Source organism: Felis catus, chromosome A3 (assembly GCF_018350175.1).
Source record: "Felis catus isolate Fca126 chromosome A3, F.catus_Fca126_mat1.0, whole genome shotgun sequence".
Classification (NCBI taxonomy): domain Eukaryota; kingdom Metazoa; phylum Chordata; class Mammalia; order Carnivora; family Felidae; genus Felis; species Felis catus.
The window spans coordinates 12,537,384-12,553,884 of NC_058370.1; the positions used below are offsets into that span (position 1 = coordinate 12,537,384).

General features: G+C 38.4%; 1 protein-coding gene across 2 annotated transcripts in view; it reads right to left on the reverse strand.

Annotated features, from left to right (window-relative positions):
• The window catches only part of CSE1L (chromosome segregation 1 like), a 46,735-nt gene that overhangs the window by 20,092 nt on the left and 10,142 nt on the right, over positions 1 to 16,501 (reverse strand). For both annotated transcript variants that reach the window (XM_006929678.5, XM_045053510.1), the window contains 7 exons: positions 13,816 to 13,911; positions 8,623 to 8,765; positions 6,458 to 6,559; positions 6,234 to 6,379; positions 5,596 to 5,686; positions 3,377 to 3,484; positions 1,528 to 1,620 (listed from right to left, as the gene is read on the reverse strand). In XM_006929678.5, the coding sequence (XP_006929740.1) occupies positions 1,528 to 1,620; positions 3,377 to 3,484; positions 5,596 to 5,686; positions 6,234 to 6,379; positions 6,458 to 6,559; positions 8,623 to 8,765; positions 13,816 to 13,906 (774 nt within the window). In that variant the 5' untranslated portion in view covers positions 13,907 to 13,911. The remainder of the gene's footprint in view (positions 1 to 1,527; positions 1,621 to 3,376; positions 3,485 to 5,595; positions 5,687 to 6,233; positions 6,380 to 6,457; positions 6,560 to 8,622; positions 8,766 to 13,815; positions 13,912 to 16,501) is intronic.

The window sequence follows — 16,501 nt, forward strand, 5'->3', positions numbered from 1 at the left end:
ACAGAGACTGTACAGCCCACAAAGCCAAAAATATTTACTACCTGAACCTTTACAGATAAAGTTTGCCAACCCCAATCTAAACCATGACAGTCATTTATATGATGCTCTCTACTGTAACAGCAATCCATAAACACCTTTTAAGCTATACCATGTGACAAAGAATTCAAATTTAGAAGAGATAAAAAGAACTCCCTAACAGGTGGCTCCTCAAGGCATAAACATAAGGAATGTTACATAGTAAGAGGACATAAGGTATAACTGGTTAAACGGGCTAAGAGCTCCCTGTAAGAATCCTAGGTGAAAATCTTCCTTTCAAGTGTGAAGACGAGCTTTGTTTTTCTGAGGGCGTTGTTTTTATTTCACTGGACTGAAAGAATTATGTCATAGGAACCATAGCTTTATTTGTTGCTTTAGTCGGTAAATCTCAGAGAAAATTTGCTACACACCCACTGAAACAATTCTCTCTGCACCCCACTCCCCAAAATTGATTTGAATCACCTATTCTAATTTTATCTGAAATTGAAGCATTCTCAGTATTTTACTTTTTATGTTTTTTATTTCTTGGGAAAGAGGTAGTAGATCACGAATCTATTAATAAACAAACAAATGAGCAACACAAAGTAAGTGCCCTATGTTGGAAAGTATGCATTATTACAAACCCCAGACCAGAAACTATAACACATTACAAACCTTCATAATGTCCCCATTTTCCCATGCTGCAGATGCTTTTTAAAAAGAGGCTATTGTTGCAAAGGTTTATGTTTTCTTAGTATCTTCAGTGACGGTTTTCTATTTCATAAAATGGTCATAGTGTGAATACTCTGAGGCTTTCCTTTTAATAATGTAATGATATAGCCTTCTCTATAAATCATGGACCTACCTACACCAGGCCCACAAGAAGAGTAATTCTGTATGTTACAAATAAACAAACATAGAACATCCCACATAATTAAATATTACTTGCCTTCTTGGGTTCTACCTATCAACAGTGCAAGAGTAAAAAAAAATTTAGGATCCAGAATTTAATGTTCAGTAAAACAGGAGACTTTTGATCTCTGGGTCTTGAGTTCGAGCCCTATGTTGGGCAAAGTTTACTTAAAAAATAAAGTAAATGTGGGGCGCCTGGGTGGCTCAGTTGGTTAAGCGGCAGACTTTGGCTCAGGTCATGATCTCACGGTCCGTGAGTTCGAGCCCCACGTCGGGCTCTGTGCTGACAGCTCAGAGCCTGGAGCCTGTTTCAGATTCTGTGTCTACCTCTCTCTAACCCTCCCCCATTCATGCTCTGTCTCTCTCTGTCTCAAAAACAAATAAACGTTAAAAAAAATTTTAATTAATTAAAAAAATAATAATAAAGTAAATGTTCTCAAATAACTATTTCATTTTTTGAAGTCTAATTATATTCCAGAGGTTTCAGAGGGCATTTTTTTTTACATATTTAAAAACTGAGATATAATCAAAATCTAATATTTCAAACAATTCTTCATTTAAAAAAAGGCTACTTGGGAAACATTTTAAAACAATACTTACATCAGTTTGTAGAAGCTTGTTATCTAATGTCAAGAGGGTATGAAAATTGTTCATCCAAGTTTCCATATTATCTTCAAAAAATTCAGGGAGATCCTAAAATAAACACTGACTTGAGACTTTTGATTAAAATAAATGTTATTTTAGTAAGTTTTGCCCCATGCCAAACATTTCCCACATACCTACTGCCTCAAGTCCACACTTTTCAGCCTGAGCCAACCATTAACTATTTAGACAAGACTTCTCTATTCCAGCTGGGTCTGGCAGCTGAATAAACCATTGTGTCTTATGTTTATACACTTTCAACCACAAAATGAGGCCACCTCTATTTCCTGTCCCAATCTAAATTTACTTTCTCTCGGAAGGTCTAAGACTGTATGAAACCTTTCCTTACAAAAACTCAGCGCTTACCAATATCTTCCTTTTCCTTTCTGAACTATTGCATTTATTGTAAGATGACCACCCATTCAAACTCATCATCTTACAGTTACTGATTTCCTGTGCCATAGTACTGCCTTTTTAATGAGGGATAAGCCCCCCAAGGTAAAGATTGTATTTCCTCTTTTGGTTTCCTTAACTATGCCTAACAAGTTATTAAGAGCCTCAATTCTACCTGATTTCTAAAAATAGAATTCAAAAGAAGGTATAAGCAAAAGCAGTGATATCCTTTAAGTAAAAATTTCTCAAACTGGTGTCCAGCAGAACACAGATGCAGATATGCCATTTTGGGATGTTCATCTCCTATTCCACCCATTCCTTTTAGAGAATGCTTTTCCTACCACTGTGAGTGTAGTCATGTTATGAGGATGATGTTCAGGTACTTGGCCCTGGCTCTGAGCAAAGAAAAAGCCAAATACCTTCCTCCTGTCTATTTGACATCAAAGAATCAAAAGCAAGAAATACAACAAAACTGGGGCACCTGGGTGGCTCAGTCGGTTGAGCAACCAACTCTTGGTTTCGGCTCAGGTCATCATAGTTCGAGGGATAGAGCCCCCCATCAGGCTCTGTGTTAAGACCCTTCTTCTCATTCTTGGAGCCCTGAATCTTAAAGTAACATTTCAAGAAAAAGAATGGAGGCCACTATCTCAGTAGCAGAGGGGGACCAGACATTTTCTACTAGAAGTCCATGGCTGTGTTTCCTCTGAAATGCCACAAATTCTTATACCTTTCAACACCTGGCTCTTCAGTCTTCTGTCCCCTATGCTTCCAATAAAAGCCTTTTTGTATAAGCTAGCCAGAGACCTGTAACCAAATCATCGTTCCCCCAGTGTTAATATCCACTTAAATGAATAAATGAGAAAGGCCTGAAAATGTGATCTCTCAGTGTCTTCAATACTGTATACAGGGTGACTCTCCAAAGCAGTGATTTAGGAAATGGGGTTTCTCTAAGTTACTGGACTACAAGAGAACACTACCTTTCCCCACAAAATACCCACTAGAAATATCCTAGAAATATCTCCAGAACAACTATAAAGCAGAACACTATTTGCAGACAAAAATTGGAGGAAGTCAGAGAAATACTAATTACTTTCTTTGCAGAAAAATCAATGCTGGCCAAGAAGTCTTTATCAATTCAGAACCTATATATTTGACATCAAAGAATCAAAAGCAAGAAACACAACAAAACTGGGGCGCCTGGGTGGCTCAATCGGTTGAGCATCCAACTCTTGGTTTCGGCTCAGGTCATCATAGCTCGTGGGATGGAGCTAACAGCTATATGTGCTATTATATGTGCTATATATTAGCTATCTGTGCTAACAGCATGGAGTCTGCTTGGGATTCATTCTCTCTCTCTCAAAATAAGTAAATAAACTTAAAAAATTAAAAAAAAAAGAAATGTAACAAAACTCACCTGAAAGTTTAAACTGTAGAACAATTTTGAGATAAGGATCAGGGAAGAAAAAAGGATCCTTAGGGCAGAGGCATCATTTGCATGGGTACTGCAGAGTTCAATAGTGGCCTTGAAAAGGAAATTAGGAACACAGTTTTAATGTTACTATAAACTTTAGTCAAATAAGGTGAGACTACTTATATCGTCTCCAAAATTTACCTTTTAAATAGTATACGGTCATATAAGAGATTCTGAAAAAATATATTACAACAGTATATATTTTTACATTGTCCATAATAGCACTACTAAAAAGTCCAATGTTAATATTTCAACTAGATCCTTCTACTCTCCTTTGTGCATATAAATATATTACAAAATTGTCTTTATCTGCTCTCATTAAATAATTCCCCTGCCACCTGGCATTTAATTTGTTTCCAATTATTTATTATTCTAACTATAATAAACAGGCTTATCTAAAACTATGCATACCTCTAATTTTTGCAGTATGAAATTCTAGAAGTGTATTACCAAAGCAGAGCACTATGCTATGAGCACAGGTTTTGCAAGCCAGATAAAACTGGATATAATCCAGACTCTTGTTCATCATGAGCATTACTTTGAGCAATTATTTTACTGAGCCCCAATCTCCTCATCTGTAATCTGAAAATAATGCCTACCTCAGAGAATGAGAATGAAGAAATACACATAAAATATCCTAGTACTTCGTGGAATATGTAAAAGACACTCAACAAATCTCACTTCCTATATCCTGGAGTTAAGAAATATGAATATAAAGGTTTTCTTAATGAAATGTCAAACTCCAGACACTACCATTTATAATCCAATGGACAGGACATCAGACTTCATTTCACTGCACTCTAACACTTTTAACATTAGTAAAACGAAATAAAAATCTGTGCCAACCCAATAGGTGGAAAATCTTGATTACATTTTATCCAATTTTATTTTCTTAGATAAAAATGTACAGTCGGCAGGGAGCCTGGTGGCTCAGTCGGTTGAGTGTCTGACTTTGGCTCAGGTCATGATCTCACAGTTCTGGGGTTGGAGCCCCTTGCTCTTGCTGTCAGCACACAGTTCACTTCAGATCCCCTCCCCACCCCGCTCTCTCAAAAATAAATAAACATTAAGAAAAAATGTACAATCAGTAAGACATCCTAACCATGAAAAATTTCTGTGCACACTTTACATCTTAGAAGTTGTATCATACAACTTTCCTTTTTTGAAAATAGGAAAGGAGTAGCTTTTCCAGAGTTATTAGCAAAACTAGGTTAAGGCTTGGCTCCCTTTTTTATTAGCTGGGGGATACTGAATCCTCTCTCCTTATCTGAAAAAAGGTTAAAAATATATCTCTTTCGGGGTGCCTGGCTAGCTCGGTCAGAAGAGCATGTGACTCTTAATCTTGGCATCTTGAGTCCAAGCCCCTTGTTGGGTGTAGGGATTACTTAAAAAAACTTAAGAGGGAAAAAAAAAAAAACGGGGGCACCTGGATGGCTGTTGGTGGAGCACGTGACTCTTGATCCCATTGGGGTTTTAAGTTCAATCCCCACATTGCACGTGGATATTGCTTAAAAATAATAAAAAAAATTTTTTTTTAATCTTTCAATCTTACAGGATTCTCAGAGATAAAGAACATGTTTAGGAAAGCAGCCTGTGCACCATAAGATGTACAAATATATAAATTAATTAGTTGAACTATATGTAAAGTCAAATCAAAATGGGGAGCGATTCCTTTAGAAACACACATTCAGGCAAACCGTAAGAGACTCTTAAGGCCTGAAAACAAACTGAGGGTTGATGGGGGGTGGGGGAGAGGGGAAAGTGGGTGATGGGCATGAAGGAGGGCACCTGTTGGGATGAGCACTGGGTGTTGTATGGAAGCCAATTTGACAATAAATTATATTTTAAAAAATAACAAACTTTCAAATACTTGAGTGAAATATGATGTCTGGGATTTGCTTTTAAGTATTCCTACAAAGGAGAGGAAGAGAGGGGGAAAAAGTAATACTGTTAACCTGTGTAACAGTAACAGATACATGGGAGTTAATGAGATCATCTTCTCTATTTCTGTACAGGTTTGGAATTTTTCAAAAGAAATGCTGCTCTAAGTATTACCTATCAAATAGACTTAAAGCATTCTCTTAAATAAAATCCACACAAATAATTAAGCAGTTTAAAATATTAAGTAATTTTACAGTATCACAAAGATAGTATTCCATTACCTTAAATAGATTAGTCAAAGGTAAAGCAAAGGCATCCAGAACAAGTTTAATTTCAGTCCATAACTCATTAGACTTAAATTCATGGCGATATCTAAAAAATTAAGGTAAAGTAGGTAAATTTAAAAGCTTTATGTTTATTGACTTTAGGCCTTCAAGGATAGATTAGACTACTTAAGAAACAAACATAATAATGAACTGAGAAGCTTATCTCTTATTCTAAGATTACCAAGTTCAAAGGAATGACAACAGTCACAAAAATACAACTATTTACACAAACAAAAGCATTTGAAAAAAAAGTATTTTAAAAATATGAACTGGGCTTCCTGGGTGACTCAGTTTAGCTTCCAACTCCTGACCGCAGCTCAGGTCATGATCTCACAGTTGGTGAGTTTGAGCCCTCTGTGTTGACAGCAGGAAGCCTGCTTGGGATTCTGTGTCTCTTCCCTCTGCCCCTCTCTCTCTTAATAAATAAAATTAGTATTTTATAAATATATGAATTTATCGGGGCACCTAGCTGGCTCAGTTGGAAGAGCATGAGACTCTTGATCTGGGGATTGTGAGTTTGAGCCCCAAGTTGGGGGTACAGATTACTTACAAATCTTAAAAAAAAAAAAAAAAAAAAAAGAATTTATCAATACCTTTTAAATAAAGAATGTGCTGTACGAAGGACTCCATTAATAACATGGAAATCTCCACTCTGAAAACGATTCACCATTTCTGTCAACAAGTCAGGCCATTTCTGAGGAAAATCTTCTCTGCCAATAATGCTAATAGCATCACTTAACTGGAGCGGGAAGTGAAAAGATTAATTAAATCAAAGCTTTGCAAACAAGCCTCCTTAAATAGTAGGGCCTTACATTACCTGCTTCTGAATTTGCTCTGGGCTGCTAAGCATCAAGTGCACTATGTTGGCTTTAATAGCTACACGGTCAGCTTCGCAAATTTTGTTCGGTTCATCTTCAACCTTAAAAGCAAAACATCAATACCAAGTAACATGAAGTCCATATCCATGACCATATGGGTTTATAGATAAAAATGTATATTTTATCCCAAATGCAAATATTTTACATACAAATCAATGAGCTTCACTGGCTCCCTGATGCCAATGAAAAATCTGAGTTCTATATGTCACCATTCTCAGAACACATGGTTAAAGTCTTTATGGACACGCACGGCACAGGCCACATCCATCTCCAGAACCTTCAATCTGACCCTTGCCTTAAGTCAGAGGTCTTTTCAATGAAAACTTCTTGATCGTTACCAGTTGGAAAACATCCAGGACTACATCACTCAAAGAGGTTCTGGAAGTCTCACCACTTTTACAAATCAAGATAGAAGAAGAGGGCTAGCGTGTCTGCAGAGGGATGGATTTTTAAACATCCTACGTTTCACTAGTTGTTTCTTCATTATGTGTGGTAACACCTAACTGCACAAGCTTAAAAAAACTATTTACTACATTTACTACCTCATAAACTCTTTCACGAAATGAAGACAAAAGAAGAATTCTAAATAAATATTTAGGCATATTTATAGTTGACTTTTTAGAAAAACTGACCATTTTTGTCAACCTTAATACTTTCTAAATATCATCACTGCTATCACTTCAAAACAATTCTTTTTTTTTTCTTTACCCTAAGTCAGGGTTTCCTCAATCGCAACATTACTGGCATTCTGAGTCAGATAAATCTTTGGTATGGGAATCTTTTTTGTACGCTGTAGGGCAGTTACCAGCATCCCTGGTTTCTACCCATTAGACCGTAGTAACACCCTGGGCCCCCAGCTATGACAACCAAAATGTCTCCAAAGATATTTGCAGGCAAAATTATCCCCCATTGAGAACCACTGTCATAAGGTAGGGAAAATACCTTAATTTCTAATTTTGCAATTAAACTTGCAATATAATAGGATTCACCTTAAAATTAGAATCTATTTCCACATACCCCTTATCAAAAACTCCAAATCTAAATTATTTCACATTCTACAAATTTTTAATATATGTAACATGGTTTTACAACTGTGTTTAATTTTTTCCAGTCCATAAGAGACACTGCTTCAATTATTCAGTAAGATCTGTGTCTTCCCACAGAATCTCTCTTCAGTTGACAATGAGCTGATGTTCAAATTCAACCATAATGGATGGGCGCCTGGGTGGCTCAGTCAATTCCTGATCTTGGCACAGGTCATGATCTCGCAGTCTGTGGGATGGAGGCCCATACCAGGCCCTGTACTGGCGGCATGGAGGCTGCTTGGGATTCTCTCTCTCCTCTCTCACCTCCGTCCATGTCTCCCCCCACCAAATAAATAAGCTTAAAAAAAAATTTTTTTTTCAACCATAATGGAGGCAAAAACCAAGTCTCACACTCTACCAACCTGGGTTAGCAAGTTCAAGTTATCTATATGAACTCAAATGAAACAACAGGAACTTTGGAGAAGCATCCTGTCTAGCTTTTGTTAAGTCTTTCAGAATTTCTATACAGACAAATCATGTCATCTGTGAACAAAGTTTTATGTTTTCCTTCCCTATCAGTATACCTTTTCCTTCCTCTTATTCCATTAGCAACGACTTCCAATACAATGTTGAAAAGGAGTGATGAGAGGGGACATCCTTGCTTTGTATCTCATCTTAGTGAAAAAGTTTCAAGTTTCTCACCATTAAGTAGGATATTAGCTCTAGGCTTTTTGTAGTTAGTCTTTATAAAGTCAAGAAAGTTCTCTTCCATTCCTAGTTTACTGACAGTTTTACCACGGATGGGGGTAGGATCTTGTTAAATGCTTTTTATTCATCTACTGATACGATGCATTAACTGATTTTTCAATGTTGAACCAGCCTTGCATACCTAGGATAAATCCCACTTGGTCATAGTTTGTAATTCTTTTTACACCTTTTTGGATTTGATCTGCTAATATTTTGTTGAAGAGGGTTCTATGTAATTCTATCTTTAATCTGTGTCTGAATCTTTCAGGAGCGCTGCATATATAAATCTTAAACATACAGGTTGTGAGACTGTGTGTTCACAAAATACTTACAATTCTCCAATTTCTTTTAATATAGTTCTTGAATGTTACTGAGGCACACACTTTGATAACATTATCCTGGGACTTTTCCAGCAAAGTTAAAAGCAACAGTGGATAATTTTGATTTCCTTCTACAGATTCAAGAAACTTCTCAGCTGTAAAAGAATTTTCATGTTAGAAGATTTGTTACTTTAACCAAATCTTTCCATTTTATATACAGGTGAGCTATGTAGATCTGATTAAAAGCATCAAAAAATTAGGGGCACCTGGGTGGCTAAGTTGGTTAAGTGTCAAACTCTTGATTTCAGCTCAGGTCATGATCCCAGGGTTGTGGGACTGAGCCCGCATCAGATTCCACACTGAGTGTGGAGCCTGCTCAGGATTTTTTCCCTCTCTCCGCCCCTTCCCTTCTTGCACTGTCTCCCTCTCTCTAAATAAACAGTTTCAAATCACTTTACCATCCATTAAAACTCACTTGAGGGCACCTGGGTGGCTCAGTCAGTTAAGTGTCAGACTCAGGCTCAGGTCATGATCTCAAGGTTTGTAAATTTGAGTCCCATGTTGGGCCCTGTGCTGAAAGTTCAGAGCCTGGAGCAGGCTTCAGATTCTGTACCTCCCTCTCTCTCTGCCCCTCCCCTGCTTGTGCTCTCTCTCTCTCTCAAAAATAAATAAACATTAAATTTTTTTTTTTTTTTTTAGTTAAAAAAAAACACAAAAAAACACCTCACATGATTCTGGCAAACCTGTAACATGGCCTGACTGACTGATCACCCCTGCAGAAGGAAAATCTGCTTCTCAGATTAAGTGACTCTCTGGCAAATTCATAATGAGACCTTCTTCAACTTAGGATGGAACTATGTCCCGATAAAAGCATGCTAAGTTCAAAATGTCAGAAGTCAAAACTGCATTCATTATACCTAATGCACTCATTAGCCCAGCCTACTTGAAAGTGCTCAGAACACTTAGATTAGCCTACAGTTGGGCAAAACCATCTATTGCAAAGCCTATTTTATAACAAAGTGTTTCTATCTCATGTAATTTGCTGAGTACTATACTGAGAGTGAAATCAGAAAAGTTATATGGGTACAGAATGGTTGTCAGTGTGCTGGTTGTTTACCTTTGTGACAACATGACTGAATGGGAGCGTGGCTTGCTGTCACTGCCCAGCACCGTGAAACAGTATTGTACTGCCGCCTATCACTGGCCCAGGGAGAAGTTCAAAATTCACAATCTGAAGTATGGTTTCTACTAAATATGTGTTGCTTTTGCACCAACCTATCATCAAAAATTCACTGAGGGATGGATGGGGCACCTGGGTGGCTCAGTCAGTTGAGTGTCCAGCTTCAGAGCAGGTCATGATCTCAAGGTTTATGGGTTTGAGCCCGCGTCGGGCTCTGTGCTGGCAGCTCAGAACCTGGACCCTGCTGCGGATTCTGTGTTTCCCTCTCTCTCTGCCCCTACCCCACTTGCGCTCTGTCTCTGTCTCTCAAAAATGAATAAATGTAAAAAAAAATTATAAAGAATTACAGTAAAAAAAAAAAAAAAATCACCAAGGGGCACCTGGGTGGTTCAGTCAGTTGAGCGTCCAACTTCAGCTCAGGTCATGATCTCACGGTTTGTGGCTTCGAGACCCACACTGGGCTCTCAGCTGTCAGTGTAGAGCCTGCTTCAGATCCTGTCTCCCTCTCTCTCTGTCCCTCCCCTACTCATTCTCTCTCTTTCAAAAATAAATAAAAACACTAAAAAAATTTTCACTGAGTGGAACCATCAAGTTGAAGACTGTTCTGGTTTATTCCAGAAGGATTATTATTAGTACTATTAGTAATGGCAGTAAAAAAAAATTTATACTACTGTGATGAAAATCAAATGAATTAATGCATGCTAATGTATATTTTTATTAATCATATGGATCTGGTGCTTTACTCACATCTCGCATCTATTATTTCCTTAATTGTCACTACTACCCATAGGTATATTATCCTTATTTTAAAAACAAGACCACTGAAAATAAATAAATAAATAAATAAATAAATAAATAAATACATACATACATAAATACATAAATAAATAAATAAATAAAAACAAGACCCCTGGAGTTAGGTAGTCTTAAGATCACACAGCTAGATTTCATCACTGATAAAGTTTTAGTGCAGTCCTTATTCTATCATACTGGCCCTCAATGTTCTTCTCAAACTAAACACTGTTAATACCAGCAAAAAATATTCAAAGATTTTACCCACATATTTTCAACTCCTACACTTAAGGGATAATCAGTCTTCTGAGTTTACTGATCACAGTGAGGGTTTACAACATTTCCTCTTTACAAGCTTCATAAGGCAACACCTACCCTAAGGTCCCGATATGTATTGAGAAGGTCTCCTTTTAGCATCTATTAGTTTCTACAATTTAGTATTTTCTACAATCTACACCTCCCTTCTTTCTGAACTGGGTCCCAAGAGTTTGACGTCCATCCTCAAATCTTCCCTACTTTGTGCTCATCATGTCTTTTTTAAAAGATGAGGAATATGGGGCACCTGGGTGGCTCAGTCAGTTAAGCATCCAACTTCAGCTCAGGTCATGATCTTATGGTTCATGGGTTTGAGCCCCACATCGGGCTCTGTGCTGACAGCTCAGAGCCTGGAGCCTGCTTCAGATTGTTTCTCCCTCTCTCTCCGCCCCTCCCCTGCTCACATTCTGTCTCTCAAAACTGAATAAAACCGTTAAAAACATTTTTTTTTTTTTAATAAAAAATAAAAGATGAGGAATGCTAGGGGGCACCTGGGTGGCTCAGTAAGCTGAGAGTCAACTCAGGTCATGATCTCACAGTCAGTGGAACACTGCATCAGGCTCAGCACTGGACATAGAGCCTGCTTAAGATTCTCTCTCTCCCCTTCTACCCCGCTCCTACTCACACGTGCACGCTCTCTCTTCTCTCTCATTCTCTCTCAAAAAAAAAAAAAAAGATGAGGAATGGTAAACTGGAAAATGTTGGGGCGCCTGGGTGACTCAGTCAGTTAAATGTCCGACTTTGGCTCAGGTCATGGACTCACAGTTCGTGAGTTTGAGCCCCATGTTGGGTTCTGTGCTGACAGCTCATAGCCTGGAGCCTGCTTTGGATTCTGTGTCTCCCTCTCTTTGCCCCTCCCAAGCTCACTCACTCTCTCTCTCTCTCTCTCTCTCTCTCTCTCTCTCTCTCTCTCTCTCTCTCTCTCTCTCTCAAAAATAAAAACATTAATAAATAAAATGAACTGGAAAATGATTTTCAAGAGGGACACACTATGGTTTTGTAGGAGTCTGGAAGGCTTTGGCTGTTTCCTCTCAGTGGTTAGCACTGCCCACAGGGCAACACACTGTATCCATGCTCTGGGGAAAGCCCATATAAATTGCCAGATCTCTTTCTTAAATTGAAATCAATACCCTGAAAGAAATCTCATGAGTTTAAGTCAAGTTATTTCTGTGCTCATTTCCTTCAACTTGCTCACAAAATATTTACAACGACATGTTTCTACACACTCAAAGAGCCTCAAACTGTCTTCCAGTTCATCCATACCAGTCTCATCTCAAGAACCAAAGGAGCACAGTGCTATCTATAAGCTGAGATCCGCTACACATTTCAACCTCCAGATCATTTTCTAAAGATGTTGAGTTGGTCTAGTACAACCTGAGAAATGCTATGTTCGTAACTCTTTTCCAGAAAATATCAATTTATTCCTACACTCTGTCCCTGGAATCGTAAAACAGTAACCACCTCACCTTACAAACACACAATTATTAAAAATCATTTTCAACAGACAGGGTTTGCAGAGGCTTTCTGGGAAAGTCTAAGAAGATTACAGCCATTAATTTTCCTTCCTCCAAGAACACATTACTTCTTTAAGCACTAATGGGGAAAACCACAATTTTCCCTCTCAGAAATCACAAGGCTATCCTAGAAGAGAATGGATGTATTAACATGTTTACAATTCTACTTATTTTACAGAACATAAATCTTCAACACACACACATACACACATGCACTCACTCACTCATTTCTTTGTGAGGCCATGCTAAAAGCCTCTTTCTGAGCATGCACGTTAGTATGTTCTGCAGAAGTGGGATGAGCATACCTGGTTTTAATAAGGCTTACATTGAGAACCATCAACTTACTACCCCTCCCACAAGAGACATCTGGCTCTCAGAAGTAGTTTGCTTTTTCTGCACGGTATTTTAATTTTCTGAACTCAGATGCTATCATTTAAAAATGAGGACATTGCACACTTCACAGAAACGTCTTTTATTTTTGAAGCAAAGCTGGAAATCTGATCCAGCAAAACTGGTTTGAATCCCCCCAAAGAGCTCATCCCAAAAGCCCTTAATCAAGGTATGTAAGTCACATATTACCAGTCCCCACTTGGCCTGCCTCCATCATTTACCTTCACATCTGACTCCTATGGGCATCTGAGTTTACAATTCCAAGCTTAGGGGCACTTGGGTGGCTTACAGGGTTAAGCATCCAACTCTTGATCTCTCTTGTCTGACTTTGGGTCAGGTCATGATCTCCCGCGGTTCAGGAGTTCAAGCCCCGCATTGGTCCAGCACTCCGTGCAGAGCCTGCTTGGGATTCTCTCTCTCCCTCTCTCTCTCTGCCTCCCCTGCACTTGACAGGCACTCACTCTCTCTCTTTCTCTCTCTCAAAATAAATAAACTTAAAAGAAAATCTAAGCTTATACTAAATTTCTAACAGAAACTGGTCAAAAACAGAAGAGAGGAACCTTGGTCTTAAAATGTATTAATTAAATCAAACTCAACATGGGGATTATGAGACTGTCTCATTACCTGATTTAATTAATCACTTTTTAGGCAATTAACTTTCATCTCTGTGCCCTAATTATTATCTCTCTAAAACTGGCAAATGTGGGGATTTTCAGAAAGGTGAAGGGACAAGGTATTCTGGACACAGTGCTTTTTAATCCAAGACACCAAATAAAAGAGATTTTACTCAAAAAACAAAACCAAACCAAAAACACCCATCACCATACATTACAGCAGCTATAAGCAGCCAACCATCTACTTTATAGCTGGAGAATGAAAAAGAAACTATGCCTGAAAATCAAAGTGTAAATCTTTTTTTTTTTTTTTAACTGACAAATACAGGTAGATTACGCAAAATTTTCCTCACCTGTTCTTAAAGAATAGATCAAACCACAAAACATCTATTCTCTTTACCTGGACGTCTGATGGCAGGATCCGGATCAAGAGTTTTCTTTAAATATTCTGTTAGCGTTTGCAAATTTGCATCGCTGAGCTCCATTGCCATAGAACCTAAAACAAAAAATGAGGTTTGGTAAATTGGTCACATTGGGACATAGTGATTTACATAAAAGAGTACTTTTGTACTATGGGTCTTCCCTCTCTGAAGGTCATCCATTTGTTACATTTTAAGGTATGGGCTATATAAGCCTGACTCAGCTCAGACAAGGTTCCAGAAGATAATGGGCTTTTTTGAAAATGGTTAGCTAATTTTGAGATGAAGAATATACATACCACAAAGTAAAAAAAGAAGGTGCAGAAAAACAAAGCTGAATAATTGATCAAAGTCACATAACATTTATTAGATTTAATGCTACAAAAAAGGGCAGACAAGAGTTTAAAAAAAGGCCCACCATGGGGCGCCTGGGTGGCTCAGTCGGTTGAGTGTCTGACTTCAGCTCGGGTCATGATCTCGTGGTCCATGAGTTCGAGCCCCGCGTTGGGCTCTGTGCTGACAGCTCAGAGCCTGGAGCCTGCTTCCGATTCTGTGTCTCCCTCTCTCTCTGACCCACCCCTGTTCATGCTCTCTCTGTTTCAAAAATAAATAAACTTAAAAAAAATTAAAAAAATAAATAAATAAAAAATAAAAAATAAAAAGGCCCACCATAGGGGTGCCTGGGTGGCTCAGTCGGTTAAGTGTCCGACTTTGGCTCAGGTCATGATCTCACAGTTCATGGGATGGAGACCAATGTCAGGCTCTGTGCTTTCAACTGGAGCCTGGAGCCTGCTTCAGATTCTGTGTCTCCCTCTCTCTCTGCCCCTCCCCTGCTAGCACCTGTCTCTCTCCCTCTCAAAAATAAACGTTAAAAAAAATAAATAAAAGGGGCCACCATAAGAAATTATAATTTTAAGAAGTAAGGATCCCATAAAGAGTTCTGAGATTAAAGAAACTAGAATAAATTTCTTTGTGCACAACATGCAATCACAAGCACTGACAACAAACCAGATGCTAAGAATCTGTACCTGGGGAGAGAACGCTGGGGTTCAGAGGATGACAGCTATTATTATGATTAAAAAGGAACCTTCTACACTAAAAGCAAAGATAAGCAAGTGGGACTACATCAAACTAAAAAGCTTCTGCACAGCAAAGGAAACCATCAAAATAGAAAAGGCAGCCTACCAAATGGGAGCAATTATTTGCAAATCATATATCTGATAAGAGGTTAATATCCAAAATATATTTTTAAAAACCCACACAACTCAGGGTGCCTGGGTGGCTCAGTCGGTTAAGCCGTCGATTTCGGCTCAAGTCGTGATCTCGCAGTCAGTGAGTTCCAGCCCCGCATCAGGCTCTGTGCTGGCAGCTCAGAGCCTGGAGCCTGCTTCTGATTCTGTGTCTCCCTGTCTATCTGCCCCTCCCCTGCTTGCTGTCTCTGTCTCTCTCTCTCAAAAATAATAAACATTAAAAAAAATAAAAAAATAAAAAAAACCCACACAACTCAAAAGCAAAAAAAAAAAAAAAAGAAAAAAAATCAGAGTAAAAAATGGGCGGAAAATCTGAACAGACATTTTTCCAAGCCACAGAGATGGCCAACGGTTACATGAAAAGGTTCTCAACTTCACTAATCATCAGTAAAATGCAAATCAAAACCACAATGAGACATTACCTCACACCTGTTAGAATAGCAATCATCAAAAAGACAAGAGATAACAAGTGTTGATGAGGATGTGGAGAAAAGGGAAGCTTTGTGCATGGCTGGTGGGAATGTAAACTGGTGAAACCACTGTGGAAAATAGTATGGAGATTCCTCAAAAAATTAAAAAAAGAACTATCACAGATCATGTGATCCAGAAATTCCACTTCTGGGTATTTCTCAAAGGAAGTGAAAACATTAATTCAAAAAGATATCTGCACCTCTATGTTCACGGCAGCATTTTTTTTTTTTTTTTTACAGCAGGCAAGACAGGGAAATAACCTAAGTGTTCATCACTGGATAAATGGCTACAGAAAATGTGATAATGTGTATACAATGGAATATTATTCAGCCATAAAAAGGGTAACCCTGCCACTTGTGACAAAACGGATGGATTTTTTTTTTTAATTAGGCTCTATGCCCAACATAGAGGTTGAACTCATGACCCCAAGATCAAGAGTTGCATGCCCTGAGCCAGCCATGTGCGCCCTGGACGGACCTTGAGGGCATTATGCTAAGTGAAATAAGTCAGAGAAAGATAAATACCGTATGATTACTTTAATGTGGAATTTAAAATTTAAACAAACAAAACACACCAGAGCTCACACATATAGAGAACCAAATGGTGGTTACCAGAGGTGGGGCTTAGGGGTGTATGAAATGGGTGAAGAGGGTCAAAATGTACAAAATTCCAGTTATAAGTAAGTCATGAGGACATAATGTATAGCATGGTGACAATAATTAATAATATAGGGGGCACCTGACCAGCTCAGTTGCGGGAATATGGAACTCTTGATCTTGGGCTTGTGTGTTCAAGCACCACAATGGGTGCAGAAATTACTAAAATAGATAAACAAACAAACAATACTGTATTGTGGGGCAGCTGGCTGGCTCAGTCGGTAGAGCATGGGACTCTTTATCTTGGGGTCATAAGTTTCAAGCCCCATGTTGGGCACAGAGCCTATGTA